Source organism: Vidua chalybeata, chromosome 27 (genome assembly GCF_026979565.1).
Source record: "Vidua chalybeata isolate OUT-0048 chromosome 27, bVidCha1 merged haplotype, whole genome shotgun sequence".
NCBI classification, from domain to species: domain Eukaryota; kingdom Metazoa; phylum Chordata; class Aves; order Passeriformes; family Viduidae; genus Vidua; species Vidua chalybeata.
The window spans coordinates 4,839,412-4,862,954 of record NC_071556.1 but is presented as its reverse complement, the minus strand read 5'-3'; the positions used below and the strand labels follow the sequence as shown (position 1 = coordinate 4,862,954).

Sequence of the window (23,543 nt, the reverse complement as noted above, 5' to 3'; positions counted from 1 at the left end):
AGGTGCTCCTGATGTGGTGCGAGTGACTTCAAAGGCCTCGCTCCAGCTGGGCTGAGGGGCAGCCAGCAGCAGGCTGGGCTGGTGGCCTGCACAAACAACCCCCCCCCAAAAAAAAAAAAAAAAGAGATTTTCATTTCTTAAGAAGCCATATAAACCAGTTCGAGCTAATTACAGGGGCCTGGGTGTGAAAGAGCAACTGCAAAGCCTCAGGGACCCGGCCAAGCAGCTTTGATTTCTCTCTCTTGTAAAACCTCCTGAAAACTTTTGCCCCAGCAGCTTTTCTGCTTTCAGAGGATGCCAGAGTGGTGTGGGTTGGATAAAGATCATCTGGGGGGGCACCTTCCACTACCCCAGGTTGCTCCAACCCCCTCCAACCTGGCCTCGGACACTCCAGAGGTGGGAACTGTCACCCTCCTCCTCCTCCTCACCCTTTTCCTGAAGCTCTGAGGCTGATTTCGGGTGGCACAGCTCAACCAGCAGCTGTTTCCCTGCAGAAAAGCCCATTTTGTGTCCATTTCCTGGCATCCTCGCTGTTGGAGCAGTCAGAAACGCACCTGCCCCACAAATAAAAGCTGGAACTTCTCCCTGGAGCCGAGTTATCAAAGAGAGGAGTGCCAAAAAAGAAGAAGTGCCTGTTCCTGGAGCTCAGCGAGGAGCTGGGGGAGCGAGAAACAAAAGTTCTGCAGGCTGTGGGATGCTGCTGTGCCCACTCACCATTGCCATGCAGAGCTGTCTCTGCACAGAACACCCCGGGGGGAAAAGTCTGGGGGATATTTCTGTGCTCCCAGGTGGAGTCCAGGAGAGCTGAGCCCTCCTTGGAAGGCCAGAGCAGGCAGCTCTGCTCCCTCCCTCTCCTGACGTGCCAACACCCCCAGCCTGTGAATTTCTCCAGCCACATCCACTTCTCCTGCTCCTTCAGCCACGAGTGATGAAATCCCATTCATTTGTGCGAGCAACTGGAAGATTTATTGTAAATAAAGTTCTGCACATTACACAACTGGCTAAAAATCATAATTAGAGCTGCACTGGGGAACATGTTTTATTTATCCTGACAGTAGTCTGGCTCCAATAATCCTGCCGTGATAAATGTCCCGAAAGTTTGTGGAGTTTCAGCAGCTCCAGCCCTTATCACAGCCCTGGAAGTGGGAATTTCTGCCTGGGTTTGATGTGGCTCCCACAGCAGCACTCCAAACCAGCACCAGGCTAACTGGGAGCTGCTGGGAGTGGCTTGGTTCTGTCTGAATCAAAGACACTGACATTTTTCCACTGCTGCTAAAGATCTTCCAGGGCTGCAGGCACGTCTGTGTGAATTATCCGGGTTCTGGGCTAGGGGGAAGTGACAGTGGGATTGGGAGCAGGCAGACCCTCTGGAAAAGGGTCAGTGACACCATTAATGGGATGCAGACATTCCCAATCTCTCGCTGCTCTCCACCCTGCCAAGACTCCCAGGGCTGCCTTTATGGTTTTAAGCACAATTTCAGGCCCATAAAACATCAGAGGAGACAGGAATTATTATCCCAGGCCTGACAGGAGCCTCTGGAGGGACACAGGGGCTCTGTGCTAACGATGCTCCGGCTTCTCCCGCTCCCCATCTGCTCAGGGGCATTTCCAGATTTACCCAATTCACCCCCAGGGTTTTTATGGCTGCTCCGAGACCCACAAAGGACTCTGAGGGCAACCAAACATTTACCTGGCTTGGCTCATTCCTCAGGAAAAGAGGAGCCCAATCCACCTCCTTTCCATGTGGGGCATCCTGGGAAACGTTTCCACACAATCCCATCCGTATTTATGGGGAAACCCTCCTGAAAACATCAATTATTGAACGCACCAAAAGCACCAAACCCATTTCTTGTCAGAATATCAGAGAGGCTGTGCCCAGCCCAGAGCCACAACTCCATCCCCTGCGCAAGGGGTCAAGCAAAATTTATGATCCAAAATATTTATGGTCCACAAATATTTGAGTCTCTGCTAAATTTAGAGCGGCCAGAAGACTTCCAGCTCTTTTGATGTGAAATAATTATTTACATTGCTATAAAAAGAACATTCCAGCAACAAAGAGCTGCAGTGCTCTGATCCAGAGACCTCCAGATTCTTTCCCAGCTCCTGCTCCTCAGTGGCAGGGAATAGGAATGGCAATCCCAGGTTAGTTTTGCTTCGTGGCAGGCAATTGATTAATAAATAGAATTCCAGAAGGGTTTTGTGCATCCTCCTGTCTGCAAAACAACGCTTCCAACAGGAATGAACGCTGGATCACGTTTATTTTTGCAAGGTTGTCCTTAAAAGTGAGACCAAACAGGCTTTTCCTTGCTTTCCAAGGATTTTCCTCTTTCCCCCCAAGACACACACACCTACCTGAGAAGGCTGAAGGGAAAAAATAAAAAATAAAGTTTGGTTTCCTCAGGAGGAGATTCCAGGGATGGGCTCCACGTGGATCTCGGGGCGTGTGTGGGATGGGAACCACGGCTGCACAGCCAGAAAAACTCAGGGATGAGAGAGCACCCAAACCATCCACTGCTGCCCCAGGAATCGGGGAAAGTGCAAATAAAACAGGGAAGAATGTTCAAGTGCTGTAGAATCGTGGAATTCCAGAGAGGTTTGGGTTGGGAGGGACTTTAAATCCCAGCCAGTGCCACCCCTGCCATGGGGACACTTCCCATGTCCCAGGCTGGCCCTGGGCACTGCCAGGGATCCAGGGGCAGCCACAGCTGCTCTGGGCACCTGTGCCAGGGCCTGCCCACCCTCCCAGGGAAGGATTTATCCCAAATTCCCCACCTAAAGCCCCTCTCTGTCACTCTGGATGAAGGAACGACACCCTCAGAGGGGGACTGAGCAGATCCCGCACACAGGAAAGGGAGAACAGCTCAGCTGGTTACCAACCTGAGAAATACCATTTTTATGCACATGTGGAACCATTCAACAAGGAAAATCCATTCTTTTGGAACTGTGGAGCTTGAACTGAGCTCCAGCTCATCCTCTCAGCATCTCCTGTCTCTGCCAAGCCCGTCCCGGGCGTTTCTGGCGGCCAGGCCAGGCCAAAGGAACAGAGAAAAGGAGTCAGTGAAGTGCCTGAGAGCCCTCCAACTGCAGCATTCCATAGAGCAGCACGTCCTTTTCATCGATTTCTTACTGGCAAACCAGCAAATGGGGAGGAACAGAGGGAATTCTGCATGGCTTTTATCTGAAATTCAGAATGCGAGCACCCTGCATCCTTACCCGGAGGTGCTCTGATCCCATGGATTCCAGAAAAATCTCTGAGGTGTGGAGCTCGTGCTGTACACAGACCTCTCAAGGATTCATCAGCACACCAGACACTAAGAGTTGTCACTAAAGGTTGCAGCCCAGGATTTATTTCAGAGCAGAATGCAACAGCTTCTCTACAAAAGGAGACTGTGTGCATCCAAATCAAGCTGACACAGATACAAAACAAAGCCCTTGGAAACAGAATTCCTGATAGAAGCAGAGATTCTTGCAATTCATTCATCAAATTAAATAAGGAAAATGGCTTGGAGGAGAGGAGAGTTCAGGAAGTGTTCTGTGCAGTGAAGATTTTACAAAAACGACAGAGCCATCTTAAACCAGCCTCTTAATTTAAAATACCACCACAACAACAAAACCACGTTCCACTGGGACTCCCATCATTTTGGGATGCCAAGCAGCTCATTCACGTGGCAGGGAAGAAAACCTTCCAGCTGCTGAAGGAGTAGCACCCACCTCCTTTACTGGAGGAAGAGTTGGGATGAAGTTGTTGGGAAAGGTGAAAATCCTGACCCAGAATCTGCAGGAGCTCTTGGCTTCACTGATGGGCGACTGCAGAGCTCTTATTGCCAGGGCAGCCAAACTTTTGGCACTTCTAAACCCAAATAATCATGCCTGTTTATACATAATCAAGCTTTCACCGTGGCTTTAGTGCTGCAAACTCTGCACGCCCCAATTAAGGGAGAATTTCTGCACTAGAGGAGCTGGAGGGGGCGAGGAATTGCAGCGTGATCCAAGCAGTGAAGACCAGAGGTGTGCAGGGATAAATATTCCCTTTTTCAGGAAGGGGTAAAAAAGGAAAAGTCACCTTTGAAAAACAGGGATCTGCTTTCCCAATCCAAGCACCTGAGCTCTTGTAGCTCCCACTGTCCTTTTATTGCTTCTGGAGGTCAGTGTGATACACAAGTTTTTGTGGGTTTTTTTTTGTTTGTTTGTTTGTTGTTTGCTAAAAAACCAACAAAGCGACGCACGATGATTTTTATTTTTGGAGCTATCGATAAAAAAACACCTCACCTGATCTCTTGGAAACAAGACCCCAGTGCTGAGTGACTCCTGAGCTGCCAATGTTTGCAGTGCGTGGCGCCGTTAAAAATACGAAAAGTTGGCAAAATGCATCCCCCACCAAAAAAAAAAAAATAGAGAGAGACGGAGAGGAGAGAAAAGCTTTTCCCAGCTGTAACATCTGTTCAGTCTGCCTGGCTGACAAGTGCTGCTGATGGAACTGGCTTGCCAGCACTCCCCAGCAGGAGGAGGAACTTTCTGGAGCTGTTTTGTCCTTCCCTCTCCCACAGCCCCAGAGCCCCCCAGAGTCACCTCTGGCTCGTCACCTGCGGGAGGATGACGGGGGCACAGGCAATGCCAGCAAAAGACTCTGGGAAGTGCAAGTCCCTCTCCCACTCGTCCGTCTCCGTGTTGTAGACCTGCACGATGCTGGTCACGTTGTTCAGGTGCCAGTTGTAGCCCCCCACGATGTAAATCTTTTTTTCCAGGAGGCAGCAGCCGGCCTCCGACTGCCCCGCGCGCATCGGGCTCACCGTGGTCCACTGGTCCGTCTCGGGGACGTAATATTCCACGGCCAGGACATCAAAACACCGATCCACGTGGTCCATGCGGCCTCCCAGGGCGTAAATCCTGCCGTTGGCACTGACCATGGCGTGCAGCACCCTGGGCTCGTTCATGGGCGTCTTAAACTCCCACTGATCGGCGGCGGGGTCGTAACAGTGCAGCGCCTTCTTGTCCTCCACGGAGATCCCGTAGCCCCCCGAGATGTACAGCTTGTCCCCCGCCGTGGCCCCGGCGTGGCCCCACGTCCTGCGCTTCAGGGAGCACACGTAGGTCCACTCGTTGTCCTTGGGGCAGTACTTCTCCACCGAGGCCAGGCTGCCCGAGCGGTTGCGGCCGCCCGTGGCGTAAACCATCCCGCGCAGGACGTTGAGCTGGAACTGGATCCTGCTCTCCTGCATGGCCTGGATGCGCAGCCACTGGTTGAGGTGGGGGTCGTAGCGGTAGGAGACGTCCACGGCGCCCTCCCCGCTGCGGTACTGCAGCTGCTGCCCTCCCACCAGGTAGACGAAGTTGTCCAGCACGGCCACGCAGGAGTGGCTGCTGCCCACCTCCATCTCGGTCAGCTCGCGGAACTGGCGGCCGCCGGCGTCGGGCAGGCAGAAGACCTTGGAGCTGACGGTGCGGTCGTTGTCGGTGTAGGGGGTGCCGCCGAAGGTGACGAGGGACAGCGCGTCCGAGCGGATGGCCGTGCGCGGGGACTGCATCTCGTGCTGCCGGAAGGGCAGGATCTGGTAGTTGAAGGCCTCCAGCAGGTACTGGCGGCACAGCACGTCCTCCACCATGATGTCCAGGGTCTGCACGCTGTCCACCAGCTCCGAGGACTTCATGAGCGGGAAGCGGATGTGGCACAGCACCTGGCTGGCGCTGGCGCGGCGCGCGGGGTCGAACTGCAGCCAGCGCACGGCGGCGCGGAACAGCTCGATCTCGCTGCAGCTCTTGAGCTTGTTGCTCTGCAGGAAGAACACCAGGCGCTCTAGGGGCAGGTGGAGGAAATCCTCCTCCTCGGAGATCTGCAGGAAGTGCCTGAAGGTGAAGGCGTCCACGGATTCCTTGAGGGAGGCGAGGCTGAAGGTGGTGGCCATCTGGCCGATGTTGAGGCACGTCTCCACGCTCATGGCGGACTTGAGGAACTCCTCGCACAGCTCCACCACCGGCACCATCTGCAGGAAGACGGCGGCTCCCAGCACGTCCTGGATGCAGTCGAGGTCCAGAGTGACCTCGGCGCTGTAGGCGAAGTCGATGATGTGCTTCAGGCCCTTGGCAGACACGCCTTTGAGCTCGATCACGTCCTGGCTGGCTTCTCTCATCCCGCCCGTGAACATCGCCCTGCAGGTCAGAAACACAAACAAAAAAATCCCCCCCTTGTTTAAGCAAAAGATGCAGCACCTCGGAACTGGATTTTATTTAACACTCTGATTCTCTTAGGGCGGGGAAGGGGGGAATAAATCAAGTCTAAATCTCTACGAGCCGGGAGAAATGAGAGTGTGCAATGGCTTACATAAGGCTTGCATAAACAGTGCACTGAGGAGGAATATTCAGCAACTGGAGAAGTTTTTCAATCCCACTGGCAGCAGGAGTAAGAGCAGACCACGGGAGCAAGCTCCAGGAAGAGGCAGAGCTGCCAGAGTGAACAATTCTGGACACCAACGGATCCGTGATGTCCAACAAAAAAGGATCCCACGGGATCTGCACCAGCAGAGGTTGGCAGCTGTACCCTGAAGGGTTTCAGGCTTAGGTTGAGGATTTGGGAGCACAAGGAGGGAACACACCTGTGGTGGGAGGCCAGTGATTCCTGGCAGCGAGGCCCTTAGGCCCTGTTATCCTGTTACCTCGCAGGGAACTACGAAATGGCTCAAAAACTGCAGGTGCAACACATCTCACAAACAGCTTTGGTCTTCCAGCAGAACCTCCCCTCCAAGGCTCCTTCCCAAGGCCTGAAAAAATGGGAGCCGCAGCCCCTGCAGCAGGGGGCTGACAGGCAATTAAACAAAAATGGGGGGGAAAAGGCTCAGTTACAGCACAGCTGCGAGCACATCACTCGCCCAGGCCACGCTGAGCTTAGGCCCTGGATCACCTCCTTGGGAGGCTCCTAAATTCCACAGGAAGCGCATTCCACGCCGAGGGCTGGGAGGCCGCAGCTCCCAGCGCCGGGGGCGGGATGGGGACGGGGCTGCACTTGTGGGGTTTGGTCCCTTTTGGGCCCTTTGGGCCATTTACAGCCCGTTCCAGAGGGTTTTGTTGCCCAGGGGGTGAAGGTTTGCACCCCGTGGTGCTCAAGGAGCAGTGGCAGAGCAGCTGTGGGTCAGGCAAAGTCAGAGCAGGTGACATGGAGTGACACGGGGTGACGTGGAGTGTCACCACTCCCTGCCACTGCACACACGTCCCAGCCACCCATGAAATGTCACACAAAAGGTCTTAAAACTGCACTTTTCGGGCTGGTTTTTTTTCCACCTGCTCTTTTCCATGGGAAAGGTAAATCTGTGGTGTCACCAGAGCTGCCTGCGCCGGATCCAAGGTACGAGTCAGCCCCCAAAAATGCTGACCAGACCCTGCATCCACACAGGAATAAAGGAATATCTTGGGAACACTGTCAAAAGACACGAGTTCCAAGTTTCCTGTCCAAACCAGGCTAGAAAACCTGCTGCCGTCCAGCATAGACCCAAGAAATCCTAAATGACCTAAATTAGGAAATATCTGCATGTGAGATCAGCCTGCTGTAACCCAGTGACCAGGAACACTGCTCCCAATTCTTTGTGCAGCAGATGAGAGCATTGTGCAGAAATCCCAGCATATCCCATGTCCCAGCCCTGATCCCTCGCCCCAGAGGACACCCAGCCACGTGTGTGCTCCTGCACCAGCTGAGCAGGGAGAGGAAAGCCTTTATTGTTGCCATGCTGAAGACAAATCATCAACTAGAATGCAATCTCCTTCAAAAGTGTTATGGTTCTAAAATGCTGATTATATAAATGCCTCAATTTCACTCTTTTCCCTCCCCCTTCCCGCAATTTAAAAAAAAAAAAAAAACACAGAGTGTTTTCAAAAACTGGATTATTCTGCCATTGTTCACGAGGACAACCTTCTCGAGCACCACTGAAGTTCTAAGGAGGAACCTGCTCAGATAGGTGAAAGCACCCTGGCAGTGGCCCTGCACCCAGCAGGGAGAATAAAACAGTGCCATTAGCATTTTGGGGGAGAGCAGCTCCAGGATTAATTGCGTGCCCGCTCAGTTTGGAGTCCCCATCCCTGGAGGTGTCCAAGGAATTCCTGGACACGGCACTCAGTGCTCTGGGCTGGTTGAGCTTGATGACCGTGGAGATCTTTTCCAACCCGAACCACAATTCTGTGATTCTGTGACAGAGGCAAGATGAAAACACCTCTTTTCACTCAGGACTGAATTCCCTGCCCTGCAGTTGTCTCCCTTTGCATTCATTTGGCTGCAGGAACTCCTCACAACGCTTCGGTTTTCAGCCCACACCAGCTGGGACAACTCTCCCAGACCTTCTGGGACCACGTGAGGACCTTGTTGCTCTCAGCCCAGGGGCAGGGAGCCCTACAGACAGAGCAGTGGTGGTTCAAGAGAACAGCAGGATGAGATGCCTCATTTTGGAGCCCTCACTGCCACTTCCAAATCAGCTCAAGAGGCTCCAACAGCAAAAGCAGCACCAACACCTGCCCAGGTGGGGTCAAAACCTGAGCTTGGGCTCCTGCCTTGGCCCAGCAGCTGTAGCTGAACAAACCTGAGTGCAGAGGGACTGATCCTGAACCTCTACCTGCCTGCAGGACATCTGTGCAGCAAACCAAACCTCCAAAGGCTTCTGTGGGGTGGGACTTTTGGGGTGCGGTGGGGAGGTTGGGGTGGGGGAGGATGGGGAGACAGCAAACCCACAAGAAAGGTGAAAGTGCCTGCTTCCCTATGGGATTCTCACCTGAAATAGTCACTGCAGGCAGCCAAGACAACTTTATGAACCTGAAACACTTCATTATTTATAGTGAGGATGACATCAAGCAGCTGAGCCTGGGCTCGGAGCGAGGCCAGTCCCTGCAGCAGCGTGGTGCTGTGGCCAGGAGCAGAGAACGTGCATTTCAGGGTGCTGTTCTTGTCAGCCATGCTAAAAACAGAACAAGAGAGACAGGCTGGTTTGAAACGAACACAGAATGTCAGATACCCACCCAGAGAGATGGGGACACACGGGAACTGGCACCAGTTGGAAGGCAAATTCCCACCTCAGCAGCCACCCAGAGAACATCAGCACCTCGAGCTCCCTTCTCCACAAAACACTTCCGTGCTGCCCAGAAATCCTCTGGCACTGGTGACACGTGGGGCTCCAGACACCACCCAAACATCTCCTGGGGCCACAGCCTCCAAGGAATTTTGGTGTCTCCATGCTGAGCTGCCCCAGAGTCCACCCTGACCTCGACTTCAACCACAACACCAAGTCACAGTTGCTGCTTCTCCTCACCACCTTCCCTGCCTGCAGCTGCTGGATTCCCTGCTCCGGCCAAGGACAGCCCTGCCAGCCCCATTTGATCCTTCCCTTCTGCCTGACCCCCAGGAGAGAAGCAAAAAGCAAAATATTGCACGGCACTGGCTGCCCTGAATAACGTCAGCTGTTTGAGCTGCACTGTCAACAGTCCCCTCCCAGCGTAAACATTTCCTTGCTTTTCCCAGTGCCTCTCGCACGTGTTCCCCAGCAGCATCCCGGGATCTGCCTGCCCTCAGATGCACTTGTCAGTGGGAGCAGCAGGAGCCCTGCTCCAGGGGAAGAAAGAGGCTCTGGGATGCTCTGCAAAGAACTCCAGAACCGACTGCAAGATTCCCTGAGCCCGCTCGTGGGAAATCCCAAATCCATTTGCAAATTTAATCCAGCTCTGACCGACTACATCGGGATCAAGATCCTGCGTGCTCCTGGGGAGAAAACAGGGATCAATATTCTGGATGGGGCTGAAGTTTTCAGGAGCATCCTGCTGCTTGGAGTCTGCGTTTTTGAGGAATGTTTTATGGAAATGTGACCTCAAAAAAATCCCAAGGAGATTATCCCCAGTCTGGGAAGGTGCGTGAGCTGCTCCCAAATCCACAGTGGGAGAGTGCACTTAGGACTGCACTTAGAGGGAATTATCATCACTATTATTATTATTATTTAGGTGGAATAAAGCAATGGAGCCAAAAAGGAGGAGGCTGGGTTGAGTAATCCCAGGGTTTGCTCCAACCCTCCTCCCTAAGAACTCCCTGGAACAACAACAGCCACACACAATGGACCAAACGAGCCGGCGAGGTCAGGGAAGAGTCAGGGAGATGGGATAACAAAAAAAAGGGGATGTAAACAATCCTCAAACAATGAGGGACAAGGGACAGAGCTCGCTCCTATCGGGTTGCAATTTCCTGCAAGCTTTAGGGAGAGGGAGCGAGGGGAAATCTGGGATGTCCATCAGAGCACTGGGAGGGCGGCTCTGGAGCTCGCTGGGATGCACAAAGCAAACCTTGGCAGGCTGGTTCAAGCTCCTCAGCCTTGGGAATGCGCCTCAAAATCCATGGGAGCTCCTACTGGGGTGGCTGGCGGTGCTCAGCTGGGGTTGGGTGGTCTGAAATCCCCACCCTAAAATCAAAGCAACTCTAAAGAGCCCCGGAGCAGAGCGTGGAGTATTCCTCGCTGGAATAAAGAGGATTAGCAAAAAGGCAGCTGCTGACAGGACCTTTATCCACACTCTGCAAGCCAAGAAATGTCTGTCCACTCTGGCTCTTCCTGAGGAAAAAGAGGGAAGAGATTGGAAGGATTCTCAGCACGTCAAACCCCTTTCCCTCTCCTCCCTGGAACTTGGATTTGCTGGGAGAGGAAGGAGGAAAGGTCCAGCAGCAGCACGAAGTGATGCTCCCTCAGGACACAGCATCAGCCACCCAGCAAAGCCACAGCTCCAGGCTGGACAGGTAAAATCCACGGGGACAGATCCAGCAGGAGCCCAAATTCCCGAGTTTGTTGTGACTTCATCACTCTCGATCTCCTCCAGGAGTCTCCTCGTGGGAACTTTCCTCAGTGGTTTTTATTTGGTACTGATTTCAAACATTCCTCTTCCCAGCCTCGGGTTCATCCCTATGGGAATGCTGTCCCTGCATCCACAGGCAGCACAGGTTCAAACAAGGAGCGTCACCTGCACAAATATTCCTTTTTTTTTTAACTTTTCCTCAATTCACTTTTACAGGATTAGCTCAGGGCGGGTTGGCCCATCTGTGTGGAATAAAGGTGTTTGGATGTGGGATTCATTTCAACAGGTAATGGAACAGCTACTCCAGGAAAAAACTCTGTGTTCTGGTTCCTTTGTCTATTTACAGGGATAGAATAAAAGGATCCAGTGATTACACAATACCCTGAAGGAGGAAAAAAAAAAGTAAAACAAAAGAAAAGCATCACTAATGTCCAGCAAAAAAAAAAAAAAAAAAGAAAGGATTTTAAGGAGAAAAAAAACAGCTGGAAACAAAACAAAATCCACACAAAGCATGAGAAATCAAGTAAAGGATTTATGGAAAACAAAGTGGGAGGAGGAGAGGTGAGAGAACAGCACCAAGCAGTGTTTGCTCTGCGGGGAGAAAAAAGGGATTTGTGATAAGAGCAGGCTTGGCTGGACACGGGAGCACGCCTGAATCCACGGCCTTGGCTCCCACTCCAGCACTGGGAATGAAGGAAGAAGAGGAGCAGCAGTTGGATGCCAGAGAGTGAAAAATAAATATATAAAACCCAGGAGCACAAAAGGAAGCCTTGAACATGTGAGAGCGCCTTTGTGAGGCTGTCGCTATCTCATCCCAGATCTCCAAATGCCGTGTACTTGTTGCTTAACAATTTGTTACAGCAGGAACAGCCTGGAAGACAAAACTTGGGAAGAGTTTTTTGTCTCCTCCTCGCAGCTCAGAACGTGCCCCGGGAGATAAAAGCCTTTCAGCACAACAGGGAGAAAGTGTTTATTCCGCTCCTTCCCTTTCCTTGGGAGGCAAGGCTGGAGAGCTTCTGGAATTTTCCTCGGGATGCTCATCTTTGTCCTGAAGAAGCTGGAGTTTCACGGGGGTTTCTGTGGTCAGAGAGTCCTTCAACAGCTCGGCCTGGAGCAGGGTCAGGCGTGGGGGCTGAATTTCTCCGTTGGGAAAAGGCAGGACACAAAAATCACGCCCCCAGCAACATCCCACGGTGAGGATCCCAACAGCCTGCCACCAGCAGGGCCTCTCACGTGGCTCTACTGGCACAAAGGTGGCTTTGCCAGAGCAGGATTCCCACTTTCCATATGGAAACAGCTGTGAAAGGGATCTTTATGTCCGTGGCACGCACGGCGGGGGCAGCTGGAATCCGACAGCCACGCTGAGCCACGAGGGCGATGCCTTTTGGGCAGCAGCCTCAGAGGCTCTGGTGACATCCCTGGTACCCCAGATCCAGCCAGGGAACAAGTAATGGGATTGAGGATTTGTCTCCAGACGCTGCTCTGAAGCCAGATTGCTTTCAATCCTCTGCGGTCACCGCGGGATAGAGCTCAGCGTGGGGGAAACCAGCCCCAAGCTGAAGCCTGGAGCTCGGGGAGGGCGTGGAGGTGTCCCAGCGAGGGTTAAGGGAGTGGTTCCAGGCAGGGAAGGAGAACAGGGCCAGAAATCCTCCTGCTGCTGCACCCAGAGAGGAGCCCTCACCCCGAGCTCACCGAGCTCGGGCTCTGCTCACACACTTCCCAGCAAGGAACGCTCGGGTTTTGACCAAAACCAGATGCAGAGAGGAGGCACCTGGACACCCCAGAGGCCTCTGAAGCTGAGATGTTGAGGGCCACACTTCAAGAATCAGCTCAGGCACAAAGAACATCCCGAGAACAAGCGGCCCCTGGCGCTGCCTCCTCCGTTCCCCGCGGCGTCACGTGGAATCCAAGATGCGTTTCGAGCTAATGAATCATTTTTTACCAAATCTGTACTGATGATTAAAAACATCAAAGCTGGAATTAAAGGCTTACCAAGCATGAGTTCATATTTCAGCATGTTTGCAACCACTGCACAAGTACAAGTGGAGAGAATTAGAGCAGGACAGATTGTAACATTTTAGTGATTGAATTAAGGGAGAAAAATCTTTGGCTGCGCCACTGCCTGTCGCGTTCCTCTTCTTTTACAACATGGAAGGAGGGGCAGCTTGGTGCTCTCCACCCCAGCTCAGCATCCCCACATTTTCCCACTTTTTGGGCAGGTGGTGCTGGGTAATTTTTCATCCAGGAGAAACTCGAGGGGGTTTGGCAGGATTCCTGAGCAGGGCAAACTTCCAACAGCCAAACTCTTCCATAAACGCCAGCTCCAGAGGTGGGACCCGGCAGGGAACGGCTGGGGGACAGGAGGGGAAGGAGGAAAAGCAGCAGAATGTGTGGAAAAGCACCAGGTATGGAGTGGCACAGCTTTTGCAAGGCTAAACAAAAAGGGTTGGGATTGCAAAATAGCCAGCGAGGCACCTGCAAGGGATTTTTTGTGGTGAGAGAAGCAGAACTCCCATAAAGCTGGAGAGTAACTTTATTTAGAACATAAGGTATGAATATTAAGGACCTTCTTTAGGAACCTTTGACAGGCAGCATTATAGATATTTTAATAATGCAAATCATTTAATGCCTTTAGTTTCATGCCTAAGTAAAAAAACACATTTAGATTCTGAGTTTTAAACTACAATTAAGACACTTAAAATCAAAACAAAAGTCAAACTCCCTCAGATAAGTCACTGGTAGCCATGGTGACTGTAATATTTCAGATCCTGAGGCTTTCTATCACATGCCCAAACGATGAAAATGAGTTTTCAGCACTTCACACTCACAAATGCTACATTAGGGCAGAAAGGCTGAGCCCTTCACCGAGGATTTGCTGCTTCCCAGACTCTCATTTGGGATTTTGGGATGACGTTCCCGTGGCCTTTGCATCCCTCTGAGAAGACACAGCAAGGAGTTTCCTTGGAAGTTTGGGGGCAAGGAAGATGAGGCACAGAGGCACAAAAATACCTGCCCTGTTAACCTACTTCTGTTCCCAGCAGCATTTACAGCGTTTCCTGGCCAAATCAGAAAACCACAATAAGCACTTAATGATCAGCAACTAATTAAATATTAACACTCTGAATGAAGGGGATGTTTTCCAGCGAAACATAATCATCCTCCAGAAAGATACGGGTGCAAAAAAAAAAAAGCATTTAATCGATTTCTTTGCTCCCTTTCCCAACTCCTTCCCTTAATTTCTCCCATTTCCCTCCTCTGCCTCCACTCATTTTCCACTCCTGACACCATCTCTTTCATCAAAGCAATAAATAAAAGGAGAGAGCCTGAGACTAATGTCGCTGTTTAAAAGTGACTGGCAATTTGCAGGGCTCAAATAAAGAGATTATAAATGGGGATGAGTTTCAGGAGGAGTGATACTTCGTGTGAAAATAATGGACCTCTGGAAAATGCCTCAAGTGCAACAGGAAAGTTTGAAAAGTCTCCAGCCTCAAAATTTAAGGGAATTTATTGTTTGGCGAAGGGAGAGCAGAGAAACATTCACTATTTAAGAAAGAAAAAGGACAAAGCCCAGCAAACAAAGCTTTTTTTTAGTTCTGTTTCAGGGCCCCAAAGGCTGGTCCCTCTTCCAGCAGCCGGAGTGGTCAGCACTGGCATGGGACTGGGCACTGCTCTGCTCCCACACTGACCACTGCCAGCCAACCCAGGCCTGATTCAGCCCTGCAGCTTGGTGAAAACAGCAATTAAAGCTGCATTTTACAGAAGCCAGGAGGCACCTGGTTCATTTTCCAGTGCTTTCCATCCCAGGTCCTGCTGATCCCCTGATTTCCTTATCTGCATCCCATTTCCCCCAGGCCGGAACCAAGGACACCCTGGAGCCCAAAGGTAGAGCAGCAAGAAGCTTTTCAATTTATTTAGTTGTTAAATATTATTTTTTTATGTCCTTAGAAGTCTCAGACATTTCCAAAATCTCTGTTTTTCTTTTCTTCTGAGCCGGGCTCACTAGGGGCCCAGCAGACACACACGAATTTATTCTGCTCCCAGGCATCAATCAGGAGGTTGTTTGCAAGCCAAAAGAGGTGGGATCTTGGTTTCTGCACTAATAAAACTGTGGATGGCTGTCAAAAAGCTGGCTGGCCTGGTAAAACAGAGCAGCAAAAAAAGTGGAGGGTGAAAGATGTGAACACGTTCAACTCTGCCACCGTCCGGGGTTTCAACGTGAGGCTCTGGGCAGGACATGCTGTACCCAGGAGAAATTGTGGGGGGGAAGAAAAACAGCAACAAAAAAAACCCCAGAATCAGATTTATTTAAAATGTTTCTGTCCCAGAGCCAGAGGCATCTTTGTGCTGGTGCAGTGGGAAAAGCAGTTTGGTGCTGGTGCTTCAGCAGCCAGAAGGACCAGTGGACTCTGAGGTGAGAGGTCCATGAGCCCAGGTTTGGACACCAGGGCTTGGAGGGGCAAAAATGTCACAGCGAGATCAGTGACAAGGATTTGCCATTTCTCTTTTTTTCCTATTTAAAGCTGCCACAGAGGGTTTTGTCCTCTACTGGGCTTTTCCTCAGTCCTGCCCAAAGCTGGGCCCAGCAGGGAGGTGACAGCTGGAGAGGTGACACTCACCACCACCCTGTCACCACCTCGACCTGCTCTTGTCACAACAACTGAAAACGGGAAGATGCTCCCCAACCCCACAAACTCGATGGTGATTCTTTTTTGTCAGCCCCAAACCTAATCCCTCTGAGCCAGGAACAAACAGAGCAAACACAAAAATCACTCAGAGCACATCCAGGACTGTGGCAGGCACAGGCAGTGTGACAGCAGTGACAGAGCCAGGCACACAGGGACCCTCAGAGCGTAAAAAAAATAGAATAAAATAGAATAGAATAGAATAGAATAGAATAGAACAAAATAAAATACAATACAATACAATACAATAAAATAAAATAAAATAAAATAAAATAAAATAAAATAAAATAAAATAAAATAAAATAAAATAAAATCCATGGACACCCCCAGCTCAGGCTCTTTACACTCAATACTCCCTGACAGCTCTGCTTTAAACACTGCACGTTTCCCCAGCTTAGGGTCAAACTCTACAAAACTACAGCGGTGCCACGTCCAAAATAACCCAAAACTCCGAGCTGTGCCCTGCTGATGGAACAGCCCGAGGGAGCAGCGGGTGCTCCTGAGCCTCTCCCAGCAGTGCAAAGGCCGGGAGGCACCTAGTGGTGTCGGGAAGCACAGCAGAGCCACCAGGGCCACCCCAAAAGTGTCACCTGGGCCACACACGGGCACTGCTGGACACCTCCCTCCTGCCCCGAGCCCGCTCCAGTGCCACCCTGTCACCCCCGGGAGGCGAGCAGAGCTGATCCACGGCATGATGTCCACCCAAAAACCTGCCAGGACCTGCCCGGGCTCTGCACAGGTCAGCGACCTCTGGGTCACCTTCCCCGTGGGGACAGCCCGTGCCAGCTCTGCCAGCAGCTCTGGCAGGGTCCCCACTGCAAGGAGATCACTCCCCACTTTGTCCCACACCACCAGCCCACTCCACACCTGGGGAGAAGTCAGGGAAACTTCCAGCTTTTCCGGAGGTGCCGGGAGCAGCGCTTGTGCCAGGCCGTTTGTGCAGCAGGATTGCACAGCCTGGGCAGTGTGGCAATAGAACAACAGGAGCAGGTACGTGCAGAGCAGGTGCTCCTCTCCCCTCCCTGCACCTCCACCCTGCAGATTAGAGCCTGGCAGCAGCCAGGGAGCTCAGGCAAAACCAGCACAAAGTGATGGAACAGCAGAGAGCAGCAGCAGACGCCCCATTCCTTCCGTGGAAATGAAGGAATTGGTGTTTTCCAGCACTCAGCATCAAATTCCAGCTCAAATCTGCTTGCAGCCCATTCCTCTCCTCACCTGGACCCTCTGCACTCAGGTTTGTCCCCATCACAACATTGTTTTCTCTCCCAGCTCCGTGGGCAGCTCTGTCTTGCACAGGCTTTGTGCCACCCTGTCCTGAACAGAGCCACCCAAGGCCACCAGAACAGCTTTTCTTAAAGATCCCAAATTTCTGTGCAACGCCAGCATTCCTTAATAAATGAGAAAGTGGGAGAGACACCTGAACCACCGTCCTGCTGGGCAAGGCTCCTCCTCACAAAGCCACACAACACTCAGAGGTAGGACAGGAACCTCTAAAGCATCCCCCAGGTTTACTTTTGGTCTAAATAAAACCCCCAGCTCAGGACTCTCCCAACACTGCAAGAGCAGGCAGCAGTTATTTTTACAGTGATTCAGTTTGAGCATAAACATTTACACCACGTCTACCAGATCTAAGAACTAAATCTGTCTGAAACTTGCCATGTGGCAGAGGATAGATCATAGAAACCCCACAAAAACTCCACTTCAGCTCCAAAAGGGAAAAAAATACCAAGCCTGATTGAAGGGTGAAGCTGTAGATGACAGGAACACCAAAGCAAGCCCTTATCTTCCCCAGTTTGTGGTTTTACTCCATCCCCCTGGACACTTCTCTCCTTCCCACCACCTTCTCAGAAGGAATAAAGTTTGGGAAGCTCAGGTCAGCACTCCCTTGATGGGAACCCAGACATTTGTGACAAGACCTTGCCTGTTCATCCTGGTTTTCCCAGCAAACACTCCGGTGTGTCCTTCAAGGGATTATTCCCAATTAACTCCTCAGCAGCTTGTCTGGACACCTCAATTAATTCCCATGGAAAGGCCTGCAAAGGGACATTCTCTCCAGCATCTAGGATGATGCTTTTCCCAGATTTTTGTGACCCTGCTTTGCTTTTTTTTTTTGAGTCCACCTCACCAACGCTGCAGCAACGATGGCTCAAGCACAGAAGCTTCTCCTGCTGAGGGTCCCGAGTGGTTCCACATTTCCTCTCCCTGATCCCAAAGCACATCCCCAGCGCTGCAGAGTGAATTCTGCAGCCTGAAACTCTCCCTGTACATGATAAAGAGGGCTGGGAGTAAAATATGAAACCCATTTGTAAGTCATGAAATTCTACCCAAGGAGGAAAAGAAAAAAAAAAAAGAAAAAAAAAAAAAAAAAGAAGGAAAAAAAAAAAAAAAAACCAACCCCAAACCCCAAGTTTATTTCAAAATAGAAGATTGGGGCCTTTTGCTTTTCTATGCCCAGAAGTGGCTTTATCTCGTGCCATCAGCGAGTCCTTTTGTCCCCAGGGTCTTGCACAGCCTGTTCTGTGTTGAATGAAGGAGCAGGATCCCAGCAGAGAAGTGAATTTTCCTGCTCAGGGGCAGCCACGCGGCTCCCGGGCAAGAGGTAGCAATTCCAAAGATGGAAATTCTGCCCGTGGTGTTGGAGCTGCAGTGCACCATCCAAATGGCATGTGTGAAACAGCCCCGGAGCCTCTGTCCTCCTGCCTCAGAGAGCAAATAAGAAGTGCAAAAAAGTCACAAGTGGAAGCACCTAACAAGGAAACACTGCCGACAGGGAATGCCCTTGGAATCCTCCTCACGCTCCACAGCACATCCAAGGTCCTCCACCAGGTTTCTCCTCGTATTGCCCAATAAATCCACCTTCAAACAAGTAAAAAAAAACCTTTAAACTGCCCACCAACAAGGAGCAGGATCCAAACTTGAACGGGCTTTGCTTTACAATTAACAAAGAAAATAAAACACGATAGGGAACATGACGGAGCTGCAGCTCGGGGGAATAAAACTGCTGCAGCTCCAGCCTGGGTGATTTATCACAGCCCTGAAACAAATGACTTCCATTTCTCACTGCTGCACACCCAGGGAACTCCCAAGTGCCAGGGGAGAAGTGCTACCAACACCTGGAGTGAGAAGTGCTGGAATTCCTGTCAGAGAAAGGAAAAGGAGGCGCAGAGGGATAAAATGAGATGCTGCAGGTGACACAGCATGGAGCTTCACAGAGCACAGATGGTTATTAGGGGGATAAAATAGAATATATCTATAGGTGAGGATTCAGAGAGGCTTCTCCAGACTGAACAATGCCTGGGAGAGCTTCCCCTCCACGGCTGACACACACGGGGGGTTATTTCAGGAGGCAGCGCTGAGCAAAGCTGAGGATAAAGGATGCTTTGAAGTGAAGTGACAGCCAGACAGCACCAGCAGAACATCCCCGAGACAGACACCACAGCTCCCCGAGCACCATCCCACACCAGCCCGGGGTGCTGGGACAGGGACACCCTGGGAACAGAAACTCCTCCGTGAGCAGGTACCACCTGCAACACCCAGAGCATCACCTGACAGGTACCACACACCCAAAGAGGAACCACACACCTGACAGGTACCACATAACCCTGACAGGTACCACACACCTGACAGGAACCACATAAACCTGACAGGAACCACATAACCCTGACAGGTACCACATAACCCTGACAGGTACCACACACCTGACAGGTACCACATAACCCTGACAGGAACCACACACCCAAACAGGAACCACACACCCAAAGAGGAACCACACACCTGACAGGTACCACACACCCTGACAGGTACGACACATCCCAAAAGATACCACATAACCCAACAGGTACCACACACCCTGACAGGTACCACACACCCCAAAAGATACCACACAACCCAACAGGAACCACACATCCTGAGAGGTACGACACACCCCAACAGGTACCACATAACCCAACAGGAACCACACACCCAAAGAGGAGCCACACACCCCTGACAGGTACCACATAACCCAACAGGTACCACACACCCCAACAGGTACCACACACCCCGACACGTAGCACGTCACCCCAACAGGTACCACCTGCCCTGTGCTGCCTTCAAAGCCTGAGTGACCCTCCAAAATCAGGGACTGGGGTTCTGCAGGCACAGCAGAGGGGACGGGGGGCAGCAGAATGGGCCTGAACCACCAAAAATTGGGTGTGTCTGGAACTGCTGCACCTGGTGCCTCTAGAAATCCACAGAGCTGGTGGCTCCACAGAGCTGACCCAGGGTGGGACTCACTGGGGGTTTCACTGGGTGGGATTCACTGTAGGATCCACTGCAGGATTCACTACAGAATTCACTGTAGGATTCACTGTAGGATTCACTGTAGGATTCACTGCAGAATTCACTGTGTGGATTCACTGCAGGAATCACTGTAGGATTTACTGTAGGATTCACTGTAGGATTTACTGTAGGATTCACTGTAGGATTCACTGTAGGATTCACGCTATTTTCTGCTTCAGAGCCTCCCCCAGACCTCACACACCCCACGAGCAACAGCGTCGCTGCTCATCACGACCGTTCCGTCCCACGGGCCCCGCTCAGGACAATCCCCGGCCCCGAGGACACCGGGCACCGAGCACCAAGCACCGAGCACCGAGCACCGAGCACCGGGCACCGAGCACCGAACACCGAGCACGGGCAGCGAGCACCGGGCGCCGAGCACCGAACACCGGGCACCGAGCACCGGGCACCGGGCACCGAGCACCGGGCACCGAGCACCGGGCACCGAACACCGGGCACCGAGCACCGGGCGCCGAGCACCGAACACCGGGCACCGAGCACCGGGCACCGAGCACCGGGCACCGAACACCGGGCACCGGGCCGTGCTGCCGCCCCGCAGCGCCCCGGGCAGCGGCTCTGGGTGCGGCCAGGCCGGCGCTCCGTGAGCCCGGGCCCGGGGGAAGGCGCGGAGCCCCGCGGGCCGATGGGGCCCGGCCCCGCTGCCCGGCCTAGGCCGCGCCGGCCCCGCTCACCTGCTCGGCCGCTCCGCGCCGAACTCGGCCCCGCCGGACTCCGCCATCGCCCAGCGCCGCCGCCGCCGCCGGTGCCGGTGCCGCGGGGGAGGCGGCGGGGCCGCCGCGTTAAAGGCGCAGCAGCGGCGGGGACCGGGAGCCGCGGGCTCCGCTCCGAGCCCGCCGGGCCTGGCGCCGCCCCGCCGCCACCGCCGTGTCACCGCCCCGCGGGGAGATGGGGCTGGCACCTCTCCGCGGGGCTGGGGCGGCTGGCAACTCCCCACAGGGCTGGGGGATTAGGGGATGTCACCCCCCAGAGGATTGGGAGCTGTCACCTCCCCACAGGGATGGAGGACCGGGGGCTGTCACACCTGGGGGATCTGGGACTGTCACCTCCCCACAGGGGTGGAGGACCGGGGGCTGTCACCTCCCCACAGGACTGGGGGATCTGGGACTGTCACCTCCCTTCAGGGCTGAGGGACCTGGGACTGTCACCTCCCCACAGGATCGGGAGCTGTCACCTCCCCACGGGGCTGTGGGATTAGGGGGTGTCACCTCCCTTCAAGGCTGAGGGATTGGGTGCTGTCACCCCCCAAAGGCATCGGGAGCTGTCACCTCCCCACAGGGCTGGGGGATCTGGGGCTGTCACCTCCCGTGGCCAAAGGCATCGGGGGTCTGTCACCCCCCAGACTGTGGGGACCAGGACTCTGTCACCCCCCGGACTGAGGACTTGGAGGGTCTGCCACTGCCTCCTGGCTGAGAGGACCTGGGGGTCTGTCCCCAGGCATGTCCCAGGAGATGTCACTGCCCTGTAGCTGCGGGGGTCGCAGGGCTCTGTCACCACCCCACAGGCCACCAGTCCCTTCCCTCCGAGCGCTATCCAGCCGATGTCCTTTGCTGCAGCCTGCCCTGGAAATCCCAACACTTCCCTCGGGATTCCACCTGCGGATCACTCGGTGTCACCTGAGGATCACCCAGGGTCACCTGCGGATCACTCAGGGTCACCTGCAGATCTCTCAGGGTCACCTCTGGATCACTCAGGGTCACCTCCGGATCACTCAGTGTCACCTGCAGATCACTCAGGGTCACCTCCGGATCACTCAGGGTCACCTCTGGATCACTCAGTGTCACCTCCGGATCACTCAGGGTCACCTGCAGATCACTCAGGGTCACCTGCAGATCTCTCAGGGTCACCTCTGGATCACTCAGGGTCACCTCTGGATCACCCAGGGTCACCTCTGGATCACTCAGGGTCACCTGCAGATCACTCAGGGTCACCTGCAGATCACTCAGGGTCACCTCCGGATCACTCAGGGTCACCTCTGGATCACTCAGGGTCACCTCCGGATCACTCCGTGTCACCTGCGGGGCCCATCACATGTGCAGCCAGCCAGGACTGCGGGGACAGCCCTGGTGGGGACAAAGCCTCCTGCCAGGCCACCTGGGCCGTTCTGGAGCAGGATTTTTTGGCCAAAAGCCGCACGTGCAGGAGCAGCAGTACCCTCCAGAGGGTGCAGTCCTGTCGCCGGAGCTCCCTGCGCCTCCCGGTGCCAAAACCGCCTCCGTCCCCACACATGGTCGGCATCAGAGCCCTCCCAGCTCTCCCCGAAGCCACCGAGGCCACGCGGGGTCCGTGTAATTCCTAAAGCCGGCTCGCATCTGCTCGAGGGGGCATTCCAGTCATCAGCGGGAATCAGGAAATTATTCATAGCGCTGGCCCTGCCAACGGCCGGGGGTAGATTTCTTTGATTTCCCATGCTCGGTGTCCACATCTGTAGAAGGGAAAGGGGGGAATTCGTACATGAGAATAAACGCGCTTGGAAAGCCGTGAAAACTCCCTTTCAAGTCAGCCTGATGAAAACTTCATGTTCTGGAGCCCTTTGCTTCAAGGAGAGCAATCTGTTTCGAAGAGGAAAAGCTGTGTATTTTTCTTATTTAAACCTCCTAAATCTGCTGGAGCATTAAAAATATTTGGCATTTCCACAGCACATTTCATTCCCAGCTCCAAATGCGTTTTACAGACATTCATTAATTAAGCCTCGCAAAACCTTGGGGAGAAAGGGAAGCAGTGCTTATTAATTTGCTATTTGTGTTGCTGCAGCACACGGAGACCCCGGCCAGGACCTCGGGGCCTTGTTATTTCAGACACGACCTGCACAGAGGAGGAGATGTCAGCACGGGAAGAGGCCAGGGATGGACCCTCCTGGTGTTCCGTTCTGGAATTTGGAGCTGCAGGAGCTCCCAGCCAGCTCTCCCCCCCTCTCCAGGGGTGCTCTTTTAGTTGTTCTGGTGTTTGTGGGGGGGGGGGCTCCTGCCTCTCCTTCCCGACACCTCGCGGTTGTCCCGCTTCCAGCTCGGCTTCATTTGACACCTTCCCCTTTCCCTGGGGGACACTTTATGGAATCTCGGAGTTATTTCGGTTGGAAAAGGCTTCCGAGACCACCGAGTCCAAGCTGTGCCTGATCCCCACCTTGTCCCCAGCCCAGAGCTCTGAGTGCCACATCCACGAGTTCCTGGGACACCTCCAGGGATGGGCACTCCAAACCTCCCTGGGCAGCCCCTTCCAGAGAGCCTGACCATGAGGAAATTTTCCCAATGCCCAGCCTGAGGCCGTGCCCTCTGGTCCTGTTGTCCCCTGGGAGCTGAGCCTGACCCCCCCAAGCTGTCCCCTCCTGTCAGGAGCTGTGCAGAGCCCAAAGATCCCCCCTGAGCCTCCTTTTCTCCTTCTGAGCCCCCTCAGCCGCCCCTCACCCGATCAGCACGCCCTGATCTGCGAAAGACTTCAAACAAACGCTTCCCCTCTGTTATTTTTAGGTCCACCCTGATATTTTTAGGTCTGCCCTGATATTTGAAGTGCAGCTATTTCTGTCCCGAGAGGGCTGTGCCCTCTCCACCCCAGGTGGGGCAGCGATGGCAGCTGTGAGCATTGCACCTCTGCTTCCCCTGCAGGAAAAGCGGGGCCGGGCTGGATGCTGTAAATGCCTTTCACGTGTTCCCCAGATCCCAGTTAAATTGAACCCCAGAAGGTCTCTCAAAGCAGGAAAAATGCATTTATAAGACCCTGGAAGGA

General features: G+C 53.3%; 1 protein-coding gene across 3 annotated transcripts; it reads right to left on the bottom strand.

The window, feature by feature from the left end:
• Window positions 1-957: 957 nt before the first annotated feature.
• On the bottom strand, window positions 958-22,230 carry KLHL26 (kelch like family member 26). 3 transcript variants are annotated; one of them, XM_053966070.1, is made up of 3 exons: window positions 20,867-22,230; window positions 20,495-20,808; window positions 958-6,147 (listed from the first exon to the last, which is right to left on the bottom strand). In XM_053966070.1, exons 2-3 carry the CDS (start codon window positions 20,539-20,541, stop codon window positions 4,566-4,568), a joined length of 1,629 nt encoding a protein of 542 aa, XP_053822045.1. In that variant the 5' UTR covers window positions 20,542-20,808; window positions 20,867-22,230; the 3' UTR covers window positions 958-4,565. The 3 variants fall into 3 exon arrangements, with proteins under 3 accessions (XP_053822045.1, XP_053822043.1, XP_053822044.1); XM_053966068.1 differs by lacking the exon at window positions 20,867-22,230 and adding an exon at window positions 8,748-8,930 and having other exon boundaries at window positions 20,495-20,827; XM_053966069.1 differs by lacking the exons at window positions 20,495-20,808; window positions 20,867-22,230 and adding exons at window positions 8,748-8,930; window positions 9,046-9,099.
• Window positions 22,231-23,543: the final 1,313 nt, after the last annotated feature.

Excerpts from the sequence above, each read along its gene's own strand:
- KLHL26 (XM_053966068.1), bottom strand. The coding sequence starts at position 20,541 with ATGGCGGAGTCCGGCGGGGCCGAGTTCGGCGCGGAGCGGCCGAGCAG. Across the intron at positions 8,931-20,494 it reads GGCGCGGAGCGGCCGAGCAG|CATGGCTGACAAGAACAGCA; the intron begins GTGAGCGGGGCC and ends TTCTGTTTTTAG. Across the intron at positions 6,148-8,747 it reads GCCTGCAGTGACTATTTCAG|GGCGATGTTCACGGGCGGGA; the intron begins GTGAGAATCCCA and ends TCTGACCTGCAG.